This window comes from Equus quagga, chromosome 22 (assembly GCF_021613505.1).
Source record: "Equus quagga isolate Etosha38 chromosome 22, UCLA_HA_Equagga_1.0, whole genome shotgun sequence".
Taxonomy (NCBI): Eukaryota; Metazoa; Chordata; class Mammalia; order Perissodactyla; family Equidae; genus Equus; species Equus quagga.
Window position 1 is genome coordinate 12,501,806 of NC_060288.1, and position 14,686 is coordinate 12,516,491.

Consider the following 14,686-nt stretch of genomic DNA (forward strand, 5'->3'; position numbering starts at 1 on the left):
TCAGTTTTTTGTTTTTTATGATGACCTTTAAAAGCTTCTTGACATCTTTATTTCTAATGGAAAATAATGAAACAAAAATACCCCCAAACCAATGATGTAATCATTAGAACACGGAAATCTTCAGCACAATGTGAGCAGATCAGTAAGAGAGCTGTGATCATGCTTAGCTGTCGGCAGTTGGAAATTCTTAGATCGATACATTTTTATACATGGCTCTTCTATAACAAGGAGAGACAGTCACAGACTTTGGAAATGTGTCAGTTTATGACACAAGACTGACTTTGGGTCTGAAGAAGTCTTGCGCCAGCTCAACAGTATTCCTTCCGGCCGCACCCTGTCCGTGTGCTGGGGTGTAGGTAACACCACAGTGAGCACATGTGAGTCAGGATACTGTTTTAAACGGGCGCGGTGCTGCCAAGACCCAGAGCACCAGCTCAGTTCACCCAGTGTTCTGCAAAATCCCTTGGGCGATGTGAGCTGCCCATTGCAGCCATGCAGGTTGGGTAAAGCCAGCCAGCCTCTCAAGCCAGTTTCCCCTTCTCAGTGAGACAGTCTGACGTCCACTGCGGGGTATGCGTGCTGTCACAGAGCAACGTAAGAAAACGGCAAAACCCACCGCTCGGCACAGTTTCTCTAGTCACTCTGGAGCGGCCAGGGCTTTCTAAGGGCACGTCCTCCTCAGGAATTTGTACCAAAGAAAGGCTTCTGTGCCCAGCTGTGGACACGCCGCCCTGGCAGAAAGCCCTGGAGGCTTTTGATTGTCGTGCAGGGACATCCTACTGGGACTGGAGTGTGTGCCTAGCCCTGCAGACAGCACGGGTCTGTCCTCACATCTCACGCCACGGCACTGACTTACCCTGGATCAGGCCAGGCAAACAGACTTCCTATACATTCACCATACGATTCCGGCAATTTTGATAACATTTAAAAACATGCCCCAAACATGCAGCTTATTTTAGAGGGAAAAAATAGATATTTTTAATTACAAGCATTCAAAGTCAAGCACAAAAATTGTGATCCAACCCAGTGTAAGATCATTCATCCTGTCATACTTAAAATGTTTGATATAAAAATACTCACTCTCTCGGTTTTATTGTTGACATCTTTTATGTTTCATTTGAAAATATCTCAACTGTACAGAAATGTACGTCAGACCATGCATTCACAAATAACACACTATTTCTTACAATTATACAGTGTAAAAGAGTAAAACATTTTTATTATATTTTTTTTCTTCAAGAAAAACAGATGTGTGATAGAGGCTGTGGCAAAGTCTTGAAGGGATCAAAACTGGGCAAGGTTTTTCAAGCCTGAAACAGAAAGAAAATGGATAAGGGGAGCAGGGCTCACAGGTGTGCGCAGTGCCTGCTCCTCGCTGCAGGGCTGTGTTGGGAGGGGCCTGCGGCTGGGAGAATTCGTGCACGGGTGAATCCCTACAAAAGAGCACGGGTGTCTGTATATAACAGCTTAGAAATATACGCACTGACCCTCCAGTAACGCCCACTCACAAGAGTATCAGTGGTCTCACCCTAGATATGTGCGGAATATAGATTTAATTTCCACTTATCTCTGACTGGGAACTTTTCAAGACTTCCTTTTCCTGCAGTTGCAAGGAAATGCTCATATTTGTTTTGCTTTGTGACAGAAAAAGGGGACTTTGGCAGAGTCCCACCCTGGTCCCAGGAGTTTCTTAAATACATCTCAGCTCGTTTGTGTCTGGCTTCGCTTCTGTAAAGGCTGCATTGTAAAACCTCTACCATCAGTCTGTCATTCATTTTACACGCAGACCTCATTTTATTGTGCTCCGCTTTATTGTGCTTCACAGATAATGCGTTTTTTACAAGACTCTCCACCAGCAAAAAGATTACGACTTGAAGGCTCAGATAATGGTTAGCATTTTTTAAGCTGTGTACATTGCTTTTTTAGACATATGCTATTGCACACTTAATAGACTACAGAATAGTGTAAACATAACTTTTACATGCGCTGGGGAACCACCAAGTTCCTGTGACTCGCTTTATTGCAGTGGTTTGGAACCAAACCCACACTATCTCTGAGGTGTGCCTGCACTTGTCTCTAACTCTCAAGTCCCTTGTTTTCTCGCCATCTTATCAGTACGTCAGACTCACGTGAATCTGTGGTTGTAGAAGAGGTCTATGCTGAAGTATATCAGCACACACTAGAATTCTGTGCGGGGAAATGCTTATTTGTGTGTGGGAGGAAGCTATAAAGAAAAAAGCATCATTACTGATAACAACCCATATAAGCGTCCTAGTTAGCTATGTGGGAAAAGGTGGATTTAGCAGTAATTCCTGAAACCGGAAACAGATCTAGATGAGCACTCTCAAACGCAGCTACTTGGACGATCTTGTTAAGTTCCATCTGAGGATTGTACACAGTGCCGGCTGCATCTGCATCTGGACTGTCAGCCAGTCTATCTTGTCATAGCCTAGTTTTTAGATGACAGTACAGATGGGTGCAAATAATAATGGGCCAAAAGTCAGAAGACCCAATATAATTATCACAGACTTATGGGTCACGAAAAACCCCTGGGCAGAAATCAGGGTGTAGCTTTCAAGAGAAGGGGTCTGGACATCCAGAAGCTCATCTGTAATGTCAGCATAACACCTACCTGTCTCTCTGGCTTGTTGCAACCATTTCATTAGTCCAGGCAGCACATCAATTTAATGATGCTTATTATAGAGAAAGGCCAAATTAGAGTTTGGAAATGCTCTCAGCTCAAGCTCTGGGAGGCGTGGCACACAGCCCCACTTCCCCCCTTTACTTTCTCAGCAGAATCCTCTGAAACAGGAGGATTTGTCTAGCAGGAGTGAAGGAAGAGGTAAATTCCTTCAGGAATCTCACTTTCTGACTCCTTGCCTCCCCTGATGCCCAGCATAGCAGAGGGATCAACACCGCCCCCACCCCCCTTGCCAGATGTTCCAGGATGAAGAAATCTAAGTGGGCTGGGACATGCCATCTTTGGTACAGGTCACATGTCCTGTGATGCTTAGTGAGTGGGGCCAGCAGACGAACCCTCTCGAAAGCTGTATCTCTTCTGCTACACTCTGATTTCTACCCGGCAGGGGGCGGGGTGCCGGGATCCCACGATCCTGGTGCATGCAGCATGGCGCAGCCCCAGGGGTGGCAGGACTAAGAGAGTGCCCAGACTTGGGGCATTTTTCCACGGGGTCAGGATGCAGGGAACTATGGGCCCACGAGCCCTGGCCTGTCTCACATCCCCATGAATGCCGGATCTGCTGCCCTTGAGAGCATGAAGAGGCGACGCCCCCCTCTCCCGCAACTCCCCAGTCACTTTACATCAACAGAGGAGAGAAACCAGCTTAGAGGAAGTGGAGACAAGGCCCAGTTTCCTTCCCCCACATTCTCAGCTTGTCAGGCCTAAAATGACAAGTTCCACGTCATCCCAAACTTGACCTCGCGCCAGCAGCCCAAGCTGTGTGTGTTGATTCCAAGAAACCGTTTCTGAGGAACAGCAGTCACTCTACGGCTGTTTTTACTTTGGAACAATTCACAGGGGACAGTACTCAGCAGCCCTTGGACTCTGGGATCCTAAGGGGCCTGTACACTGCCAAGGGCCTCTTACAGAGCACAGGCTTGGAGAGGGCCATCTTGGGAAAGCAGCTGAAACTGGAAGTGGTCAGGCAGCATCAAGACCAACGGCCTGAAACCAAAGCTGCCACACTGCCTTCAGGGACTGAGGGAGAGGGGGCTGAGTGAGTGGGCAAAGGAGCCTCTGCCACAGGTGATCGCTTCTTCCCGTGGGCTGGGCCCACTGGTTTAGGATGGACCAAGGCCCTGTGGTTTCTGCCAGCCCTCGGCTGAGTGGCAGGGGGCCTGGCTGGTCTACTTCTGCTTTCTTCTCTGTAGAGCTCAGCAACCGTCTTTGGGCAAATGCACGTTGCTAGCCCTGGCTCCTTTCTGGTTCCACTACCAGGTCCTGGACATTCCTATCAGCTTTGGCCCAGACATTTCTGCCAGGACCTCAAAGGCAACATGTCTAAACCCAGATTCACCATCTGCCTTAACATGGCCCTGGCACCTGACCCCTCTGCCTGTCCTTTGTCCCTCTGTCTAGCACCTGGTGCCGCTCTACCCCTGACTCAGCCTCCTCTTTTAGATCACTCTTACCTCCCGACGCCACCGCCACCATCCTGGGTTTGCCTCTCCTGGTTTGTGTTTCTCACTTGACTTTTCATTCATTTTGCCCTGGGCAGCAAGATGACAAAGATTCCTAAAACACCTCCCCCTTGCTCAGATCTCTCCAATGCCTCCCAAAACCCAAATCCCTAATACGCCCCTCAAGGCCCTCAGAAGCCTGGTCACAATCCACTTTGAACAAGAACATGCTTGTATGTTCTCGCTTCCTCCGTTCTTCTGTTCTAATCCTCCTCAGCATACACAAACCCTACTATCTTTCAAAACTCAGTTTAAGCCCCGCTTCCTCCAGCCTCTCCTTATCCCTTCGGCCTGCAGGTCTTTCTCCTCTGAACTCTTACCAGGAGCTCTCACTGTCCAGGCCACTTGTTTGGCTTTCACAAGTATTATCCTGGATTATTTTCCTCCCTAAGACTATCTCTTCCCTCCTCCACCCCAGACACCTTGCATGTAGCAAAAATTCAGATACTTGGACTCTTGGGCAAATGAAATGGGAACAATATGCCCTTAATGGTATGTGGCACTGAGACCCCGGCCCTAGTCTTGATAATGCCCTGGAATGAGAGCCAGGACACTGTGCCCAAGGACCCACGCTGGGCTCTGCACACTGGTCCCGTGGCGCCCTGAGCACCTCTGCTGGGCAGCTTTGGCGTCGATGGGGGCCTTCTACGGGAAGCTGATCCTGGGGAGATGGGGGGCGCCTCCAGCTTTCCCAGGCAATAAGCAACCCACCGCGACCTCACAGTATTCTGTCCCCTTCTTCCTGGACCCCTGAGCAGGAAGAAGCAAGGTGTACAGGTCTGGTTAAGTTGGGCTGATTAGAAAGGCTGATCTTTTGAAGTGAAAAAGAACATGGAAGGGAGGAGGGAAGAGAGAAGAAGGGGGATGAGAGTCTATGGTTTCCTGAGCTTTTCCATAACTGTGCTGTGTAAATGTAATTCTCACATGGGAAAAGAATGCGTCCACATTGCCATAGATGTTCCCAGACTGAACAGAAGGTCAAAATGTGGCTATTTCAGTCCCTGTAAACAAGGAAGGGGTTTAGCAAGGAACGGAGTTCAGACCTTGGAATGTATTAACAAGGACATGTTAAACAGAATGCGAAGACATCCGGGAACACGGCACCGTGGAGGGGTGGGGGTGGGGTGGGAGTGTCAGGCTGTTTAGAGAGCAGATTCTCCTCTCAGAGCCTTTCCTGAAAGGGGGTCAACATGACATGCATGTGACAGGATAAACAAGGGAGGGAAATACATGCAAGAAATCTTGTCTGAGGTAGGTCGCAACTGTCCCAATTGAAGACAATAGAGAATGGCTCCTGATGTCTTAAGGAATATTATACAATTCTAAAACATTCCATTTCAGTTGTCCTTGATCACAAAGATCAGCATGTGGCCCTCAGCACTTGGGGACAGCTGCTGACGGCTGTGGGGCCGGGTGCCTGCGGCCGCCAGGGGAGCAATCCAGGCCCAGGCTGCTCTTCCCAGACTCTGCTTTCCTCGTTGCTAAGTCAGAGTCTGTCTGTCTGAATCCCTGTGAGCCTTTCCTCTCAGCAACAAGAATATTCTTTCTCTATTTTCCCCTAATCCATCTACAAATACTTAACCTCTTTACTAATGACTTCTTCCCCAAGAAATTCTCTAAGATTTAGTCATTTTTATCAAAAGCCAGATAAGGAATATTCCCCTCCGTCTAACTCCCAGCAAACACGGGACATATCATATGACTTAGGGCTTTTAATGAACAGGAATGGCTCAGTCTTCAGCAGTGAGCAACCCCTCCCTGTGCCACAGACGCATCCCGCCCACCCCTCTACCAACAAGCCGGCAGGCTCCTCCTAGGCCAGGCCTCTCTCTGCTCCCCCCAGGGCAGGCCATAAGGACTGTCATCGACTTCAGATTTGGGAAAAGGAAAGCTGCCTCCAGACTCATTCTTGTCGCCCCTGGATGCCCAGAACTGGTGAGCCCCAGCATGAACGTGGCTAGTGCCAAAGACACCCTTCTCCCCACCTGGCCCATGCTGGGCAGCCGCCCCACCTCCTCAGGCCTGTCTGGGGTGTCTGGCTGCCCAGGACAGTGGCGCGGGTCTCCTCCCCTACTAGGCCCTCCCGTTGTCTGCATGAAGACAGCTGCTGCTGCCGCCAGTCTGGGCTCATCTGCAGGTGCCATGAACGACTGATGTTTGGGTCAATTTACTGCATTTTAAAAAATCATTATTCTAACCTGCTTCCAAAAAATTGTATGGGTGGCTTTTAATTGGTCTTTAAATTTCTCCAGAGAAGGGGGAAAAAAAACCCAACAAAATCTTGTCTTTTAAAAAAATTTTACTGAGTGGTAATATTGGTAATATCATGGGCATTGCTATTCGGAAGCATGACAAAAGGAAAATCTAAAAAATTCAAAGGCTATGGAATTAGTGGGATGAATATCAGCTGCCCTATGTGATGTGGAAAACGTTTACCTGTCGATAAGTCTGGTTAGTGTGATACAGATGGCGGGAGAAAATAGACCCCAAGTGCAGGCTGCTGGCTTCCCGTGCAGGCAGCGGGGAGGCGGGCTGCAAACCCATACACGCTGGCCGTGTGTGCCTCTGGACAGGCCCCGAAAGGTATTATTCTGAGCAGGAAATTACTTAAGCCCCAAATATGTAGTAATGATCTCCTTGGCCAGAACTGCCTGGTTCTCTGTCCTCAGCAGGAATCTTGCCCTCTTTCTGACTCATCTCTTCTTTATAGGCCCCTCGTAGGGATGAAATTTGCCACCTTATTTGGGCTGAGACATACCCACTGTTGGCCTGCCCCTGGCATTCCAGCTGTTCTAGGCCAAGCTTTTCAAAGAGACCAGAAGCCCCTGCATGTGGTGCCTGGCAGGCAGGTCACCTCTGGGAATGCTATGTTAGTTTTAAGACTACACTTACTGCTAGAAGCGGATGAACTAAGAAGTAACAGCTGGTGTCAACTGAAAAGATGGACAAATCACCAAAATCATCACCCACTAGAAGAGCCCAGCAGTCTGGAGGAATTCAGTGAGGATCCGACACAATTCAGTTACTGCCCAAGGGCAATCAATCATCACTCTATTTCTGAAGAGGCTCATGAACCTGTCCCCGAGTCACCAAGAAAGGGCTGCAATATAGTCAGAATAATTGGATTAATAAGTCAGGAGGAATATACATGTACTACATCTGAAAAAGATTTCCACCAAAATGGTTAATTTCCAAAAAGAGGCTTAAGGGCATTTACAGATAAATGAAGCTTTTTCCTAAAGGGGGGGCATCTCATTCCACGATGCTGCTGGATGAGCAGGTGTTGACAGCCTGACCTCGGCATCAGCCCAGCCTAGGAAGGCTGTGGTGAGGACCAAGTACTGGAGTGATGTGGTTTGAGAGCTTGTAAAACTCTCACCTGCTATCCTGGGACGATCTTCCCTGAGCAGGCCATGGCTGGGGGAGGTAACGAAAAGCACCTCTGACCCGAGCACTCCACACCAGCACGTCTCAACCTAGATCACGTTCACCTGGAGAGGTGGTACCACCCGGGGTGAGGGGGCCCCTCCCCAAGAGGTCTGGGGTTCCCTTCCAGGTGATGCTGGTGTGACGGTCCCAACCACACTGGTCTACACCGCTGTGCCCTGCCCAGGACATGCTGCTTCTCCAGAGGGCCTGTTCAGCCCCTGACTTTGGAACTCACCAGCACGCTCCAGTTTCGCAGAACAGCTCGAGAACAGTAGCCACTGTTGGAGATTGCGTTAATACCCACAAGACAGACTGCAGCCACCATCACACACCTGGAACCTGGGATGGAGAAAGAGATCACCATCAACAGTGCACAGTCATCTCCATGCACAGCCTGGCCTGCTGCTGGGGTTCCCTGGGCCTTGAAGACCAGCCTGTCCTGAGGGCAAAGAGTGAGTCAGTCAAAGGCCAAGGGACCAATGGCCTCTGCTGCAGAGCTAAGCACAAGCACCACTTGAGAACAACCTTACATCAGTGGCATGAAAAGCCCTGGGCCAGGACAGCGAGCTTAGGATGAGCTTGGGATATGGGGGAGCAAGTGAGAGGAGGCTCTCAGGGGCCGGGGCAAGTACCCAAGCAGGGGTGTGGCTCCCAGGAACTCCCTGGCAGCAAGGCCTGGGGACAAGCGTGTGTGTGTGTGTGTGTGGGGGGGGGGGGGGGTGACATCTGCCTCACACCTTCCTAAAGAGCGTGAGGGTGTAAATGCCTCAGGGGCAGCAGCAGCAGGAGGCTGCCTGGCCAGGGAGGCACAGCCTCTGCACACACGGCCTCTGGGCTGGCCCCCGGACTGTCCAAAAGCTCTGTCAAGAAAAGGCACAGGACCTGAGGCCTCCCAGAAGAGGAAGAGCCTGAAACCTAACCACCTCCAGGGGCTGCCCCAGAGCACAGTAACAACTTTGGTCAGCTCACGGCCACCGAAGCAATTCTCCAGGAGAATCCTGTGCACTGATGAGCTAAACTTTGCTCCAAGCACCCACTGGAAAACAAAAAGCAAAAGGAAACATTTGCGAATATATCCTGCTTTTCCCTAGGCTCTGAGAATTTTGAAATATGAAGGTGCAGGGACCCAGCAAATAATAAATTTTTAATATTCTTTTTGCAGGCATGGCTGTTTCTGAGGCAGCTAGTTTTCACAAGAATTCCTGGTGCCGAGGAAGGAAGCCTAACTCCCTGCACGTGGATGCCAATGGCTCTACTCCCTACTAACATTTCTCGAATTTTCAGCCTGACCAGCGCTGCTCTCCTTTCTGCAGATGGAGAGGCTGTTTCCGGCACACAGGCTTCGTGAACAGGAGTGCACACGTACTGCTGCAACGCTGAGCTCCCCCTAAGGGTCTCTCTGGTTTGCTGGCAGGAAGCTGCCCCTCCAGAGGGAGACCCCGTGCCCCTCTGGGGTTCAGCAGGGACTGTGCCTGTGCTGACATCCACCTCCAGGATTAGAGGTGAGGGCCAAAGGAAAGGCTGCCTTCCTAGGACATCTCTCTTCTCAGAATTAAGAAGGAAAAAGCTTTCCCCAGAATTTTATTATAAAAACATTAAAAGATGAGTTGATGTGATTCTAGTTTCCCAGTAAATGTTGGGTTATTTGAGGAGAGGAAAATAAATATTCATCTTTGTAAACAAAACCTATCAGCTCACACAGCTTCTCCCAGCCCTGTCCACACTTGCCAAGAGCACACATGGAGGAAGGGAGCGCCTGCAGCAGCAGACCGAGGCACCTCCTGGGACTGCCCGACCGGGGCTGCATTTTAGGATGCCTGTTGTTTAAGAAATCCCACTGCTGACCAGATTCCTCTAGGCCCCTGGGCTTAAGCTAATCAGTATGACTCAGGACTGATGAATTAAAAGTACTAGGACCCTAGCTCTTGCCCCGGGCTCTGGGAACACGGGGTTTTATCACCAAGCTGCTCTTTGCACAGTTATTACACCAACTCAACCTGTCTGCACACTGGGGCTCACCTGGTGGGCAGAGAGAATGCAGGTACCAGAGTCTGCTCTACAGAGACCTTGAGAGATGACTCCTCCAAGACCATAAGACACCAGAGGCAAGTCCAAATGCGTTCATTTCTAACTTCATGGGGAGTACATAGGCCCTGTGAACTTCCATTTTAGCCGGGTAGGAAAGATGATGGATGTGGGAGGTCGGGGCAGAGGCTCCCGTAGGTGGACCTGACCTGCAATTGCTCTCGGGAGTTGTGGAGCCGCCGAGACTCAGTGTCCTGGTCTTAACACGTGGCCACCCTCCTTGAACTTCTTCCGGGGACCAGTCAGGCCACTCTCCTGGTGCATATGCTCAGGAGTCTCGAAGATCTCTCAGCAAGACTCAAAGAAAACAGATAATGGGGAGAAGGGGGAGACAGAGCTTTGACTGCCTTGGGTTATCCTAACGGTCTTGGTTGGAGATGAGCTCACTGAGGGCTTGTGTGGTCAGCAGATGTCTGTTGTGCTTTAACTTACAAAGCCTGGAGGATGCGGCAGGGGCTGGAAGGGACGCCCGCCATGGTACCTGGCAGGGGGCAGGTTTTCAGACCTCTTCCTACTTAAAACTCACATAGGAAGTAGAACAGACTCCAGGCTCAGGGGGATCAGAACCAGGGCGCGTGTCCTCACTGGGAACACAGAGAAGCCTCTCTGGGAAGGGCTAATTCATGAGCACATGGAGGCGAAGTGCACGGGCTGCCTGGGCATTCTCCACCAAGGCCTCGGGAAGCCTCCCCCAGCTCAAGCCTGCTGCATTTCAACCCGTTTACTCTGATTTAGCAAACAGGAGGCAAGAAGGAGCAGACTGGAGAAGTTATTCTCCAAACTTGAGTACAGTGAGGTCTGTTCTGAGAAAGGAGGCCTATATAAATCTGGGAAAGCTCGGGGTCTCCGCTCGACGGGAAGTGCAGGCTGGCCGGGACTCCTCTGCTCCCCGGGGAAATGAAGCCCCCGCCAAGGCCGTTACCCTCCAGACCATATTCTCCCCGTCACCTCGCCTTGCTTTTTCCTTAGCACGTCTCACCATCTGACCTAGTGCATTTATCTTATTATTTTATTAGCCATCCTCTCCCTGCTACGGAATGGCAGCTGCATGAGGGCAAGGCTCTCGTCTGCTTCTGTTCACTGCTGAGCTCCAGGCTCTGTCTTGACATCCAGCACCTGGGGCTCTGCTGATGACAGCTCCATCCCCAAGGTCCTCATGCTCACAGCCAGAGACTAGGCCATTCCTCTCAAAACTAAACATAAGGGATGAACAGCTTCAAATTCCACCCTTATCTCTTGCCATGTCCTTCTCCAATTTGGTGTGGCTGTAATGTGTGCTTATAATTTCTAGGCTGTGGTCTTGGTCCATGACCAAGGAATTGATGAGTTCTTAAAGAACACCCTCCCCATCCACCCCAACTCCTAACTCTCTCTTCCCCTTTTCATTGTTTTTCTTTTTGGTATAGCTACATTTGGATATCCCACAAGGAAAGCTGTGTGACTTTCCCTGTGAGGAGGTATTCACTTGCTCACGCTTTCCTCTTCTCGGCATATCTGGGCAATTGATCATTTCCATTATTATCATGTATTCTGGGGTTCTCTGCCACATGACTGGACCATTAGCAAAACTCTGGTGATGCGCAGACACAGCTTGTAGCCCGACCAAACACCATCCATCTAGCAAGATGCTGAACAAATGAACACACCAATAACATCCAGCCCTGACAGTCTCACTTATGCCACTGATGAAGGTACACACATGTATGCGTGCGCGCACGCACACACACATGCACCCCTGGCTTGGGAGCTTTCCTCACAGCGGCTCATCTTGGAGCATCCTGAGCAATCTCTTTCTTCTCTCTTTAAGATGTGTGTCCACAACTCTCGACCATTAGAACTTCAGCTCCTTAGGGGCACAAGCCTGGTTTTGAACAATTTTATATCTAGCACATAACAGACACGCACTATATATTTCTTTAAAGAATAAAGAGCTTTTCTTTTCTTTTCTAGTCTAGTCACTGATTTCCCATTAGAAATAGGAAATCAAAGTGGGTAAATTAAAAATCCTTGAAGGACCTGAGAAGAGCAGGCCCTGGACTACTCAGGATTGGGAAGGGCAGCGTCCCAACACTCCGCACATCAGAAGAAATGATGACCAATCTGCACATAGATTGTTATGTCTAAGAACAGCTGTCACTTCTTCTCTTGTCTTTCATTCCGTTGCCATCTTTCCATGTCGGGGAGAAGCCCCCTTGGAAGAATGGAGGAAGGTTCATGTGGCGGTGCCACTGGTGGCAACTACCCTTCATTTGGCCTTTTTGAGAGACTCATTTTGCTCTAAGATGCTTCTTTTCTTTCATCAGCACCACTGTTTTCAATACTGATTTACATTTCCCTAAGATTACATAGACTGTCTTGGAAGGGACTTGATCCAAGAGACTAGAAGGAGCCTCGGTAATGGATCCACACTGAGCTGGTCTAACTTCAGGCAGGATAGGAGACCAGAGTCCTAGCCCCAAGTGCAGTGGTAATTGGTACAATTATCCATCCTCCTTCCTAACCACCTCCCCTCCTCCACTCCCTCCAGACCCCTAGGAAGGAGTCTGGCCCAGGGCCAAAGTTGATCTCAGAACAAACAATGCATCTCCAGGAGACATTACATCTTCATGCAGGTCCTGCAGCGTTCCACAAGCCGTACTTCCAAAGAGGGGCAACTGCTAGTCCTTCTCTGGTAGCCACTGCCACCTCTAGGTATCTGGTGGATGGGTCTTTGGGGAAGGACGATTTGGAAAAACCTACGTGAGCTGATACAAACAAAGCACAGGATCCTTCTGGCTGGAACCCATGCAACTTCTTAATGATCATGTCTTCCTTTTGGCCTACATAAATGCTTAAAAAAATCCTTCCGTAGGCCCCAGGCCACCATCATCCTATGCCAACTTAAACTGCCAAATTTGGAGGTCTCCTCATCTTAACTATCCTACAGTATTTGACACTGACTCAAGCAGCTCAACACTGCCCTGCCTGGGCTCCATGCCCCACCTACCCCTCCCGTCACTCTTCATTCTTGGCAGGCGGCTCCTCCTCTGCTGACTCCTTAGATGCAGGTGAGCCTTAAGGTTTTGTCCCATTGACCTCTCTTCCAAGTTCATTAACTTCCTCAACTATGAGCTTATGCTGAATGCCAGTTCTACTTTCAACCCATGAACTCTTTCATGAGCTTCAGCATTTCCAGTTGTCTAGTCCTAGACACCTCCAGATGAATACCTACCCACCTCCCAAACTTGATAGATAAACACCCCGTCATGGAAGAGAGAGGTGCATATGAACTGTGCCTTCTGGAGCTGTACAACATGATAGGGCTGGCCCAACATCACCCTGATAGTAGAGGGAGGTTCCCACATGATGAAATGATTAAACCTTTTCTGAATGAAGAAACAAGGGTTGAGGATACATAACTTAAGTCTAAAAATTAATTATGGGCATATGGATATGGAGCATGGACTTAGGAAATCCTGGACTTAACAGACCGTAGCATATGCTTCAAAGTTTAAAAATGGTATTTTCTGGGCGGGGGGGAAGTCTCGCCTAAACAACAAACTCTGAGGCTTCACAAAATAGTAAAATAAACACTTTGGGTATCTTCCATGGACTGCGGACTTAATTTTTGTAATAAAGTACATTTAAAATACAATTGCCACTCATTAACACTACCATTCATTTTAAAAGGGTACTAGAACAGAAGAACGTAATTTCATAATAAGGGACATATACAAGTTGCTTTAAGCAAAGAATCTACTAATTGTCTTGATTTTTTTCCCCCCATCATCACAGATTAGTGAAAAGTGTAACAGACAACCACTGGTCCAAGGATCTATATATATGGATGCCACTGGTTTAGGTTCTGGCTCAGAGTTTAGGACACAGTTTCTCAAAGTATACTCCATGTAAAACATTAGTCTCCTAAGATTCCATGAAAAAAGGGTTCCCTGGTCTCAAATAAGTTTGAGAAATATTGCATCCTAGAGTTTCCTAATCTTAGGGATTCGTGATGCTCATATTGTTATAAAGGTTCTGAGAATCTTTTCAGAAAAGAAATCTGTTTAACTCTGACCTTGGCAGCATTTATATACTCTGCCTACGATAATCCCCTAGGATGAGTGTTCTTTGGTCACACTCAGAAATACGCTGGGTTAGGGGAAGAACAGGTACAATTCTAACTTACTGAAGTTGACGTCTTAAAGCAGAGAAATGCGATCCCTTGACTTATTTAATACTACCACCACCAGAGAAAGAATCCTTACTAGTCAGAGTATGAGTGCACTGATGGGGCCAGTCTGATCATCTTTGGTGGGATTTCTGATGCTCTGATACTCATCACTAATGCTCCTGTTTGTTGAGGCTTTCTTTCACAATAAAAAAGTCTTCCTTCTAACTTTGGACCAGAGCTCTCTGGAAGCGCTGACCTCTTACAGTAGTGACAACTTTAGTAAATGAAGTCTACACTCAGCAGTCACCCTGGAAATTGAAATGACGATGACATGACCCAACTTCAGGTTAATAGGGTAACTTGCCTGTGGAAAGTAAATCCCAGAATTCTTTGAAAATCCTATTCAGTGCTCCCCTTCCTTCTCACTGAAGAGGGCACTTGTGCAAGGCCAGCTCCAGCCCCCCATTTCTCCATTTCTCCCTGTGAGTGGTCTGACACGGTGCTGCATTTAAGTTGAACCTGAGTCGAGCAGAGGCCAGTTTTTCCCACATAATACCTCCTCAGAAGAGTCTCAATGGCCTAAAATGATCTAACAAAGGCACACAGGACTCAGTATTAATGGTGGAAGAAGAAAAAGAACATTAGTTTTTTGTAAGTATTTTCATCTTAGAATAGAAGCTCTGCGAGAAAAGAACCGTGACTCTAGAGTCAGCATGAGGGACAGGTGCATCACAACTTTCCCTGGCCTCTCTAGCATTTCTAACTGGATGACGGTCTGGCCCCTCCCTATTCTCATGTTTCTTCCTGCTTTGTGAAGGAATG

At 48.6% G+C, this 14,686-nt stretch overlaps 1 protein-coding gene across 8 annotated transcripts in view; it reads right to left on the reverse strand.

Moving 5' to 3' along the window:
* Positions 1 to 1,088: 1,088 nt before the first annotated feature.
* RBPMS (RNA binding protein, mRNA processing factor) overlaps positions 1,089 to 14,686 on the reverse strand; it is a 170,983-nt gene continuing 157,385 nt past the window's right edge. For 3 of the 8 annotated variants that reach the window (XM_046648457.1, XM_046648460.1, XM_046648459.1), the window contains 3 exons: positions 8,599 to 8,665; positions 7,865 to 7,968; positions 1,089 to 7,300 (listed from right to left, as the gene is read on the reverse strand). In XM_046648457.1, the coding sequence (XP_046504413.1) occupies positions 7,268 to 7,300; positions 7,865 to 7,968; positions 8,599 to 8,665 (204 nt within the window). In that variant the 3' untranslated portion in view covers positions 1,089 to 7,267. Of the gene's footprint in view, positions 7,301 to 7,864; positions 7,969 to 8,598; positions 8,666 to 14,686 lie in introns of those variants that run through there. The other 5 variants (XM_046648458.1, XR_006886636.1, XR_006886637.1 and 2 more) reach the window with 5 other exon arrangements.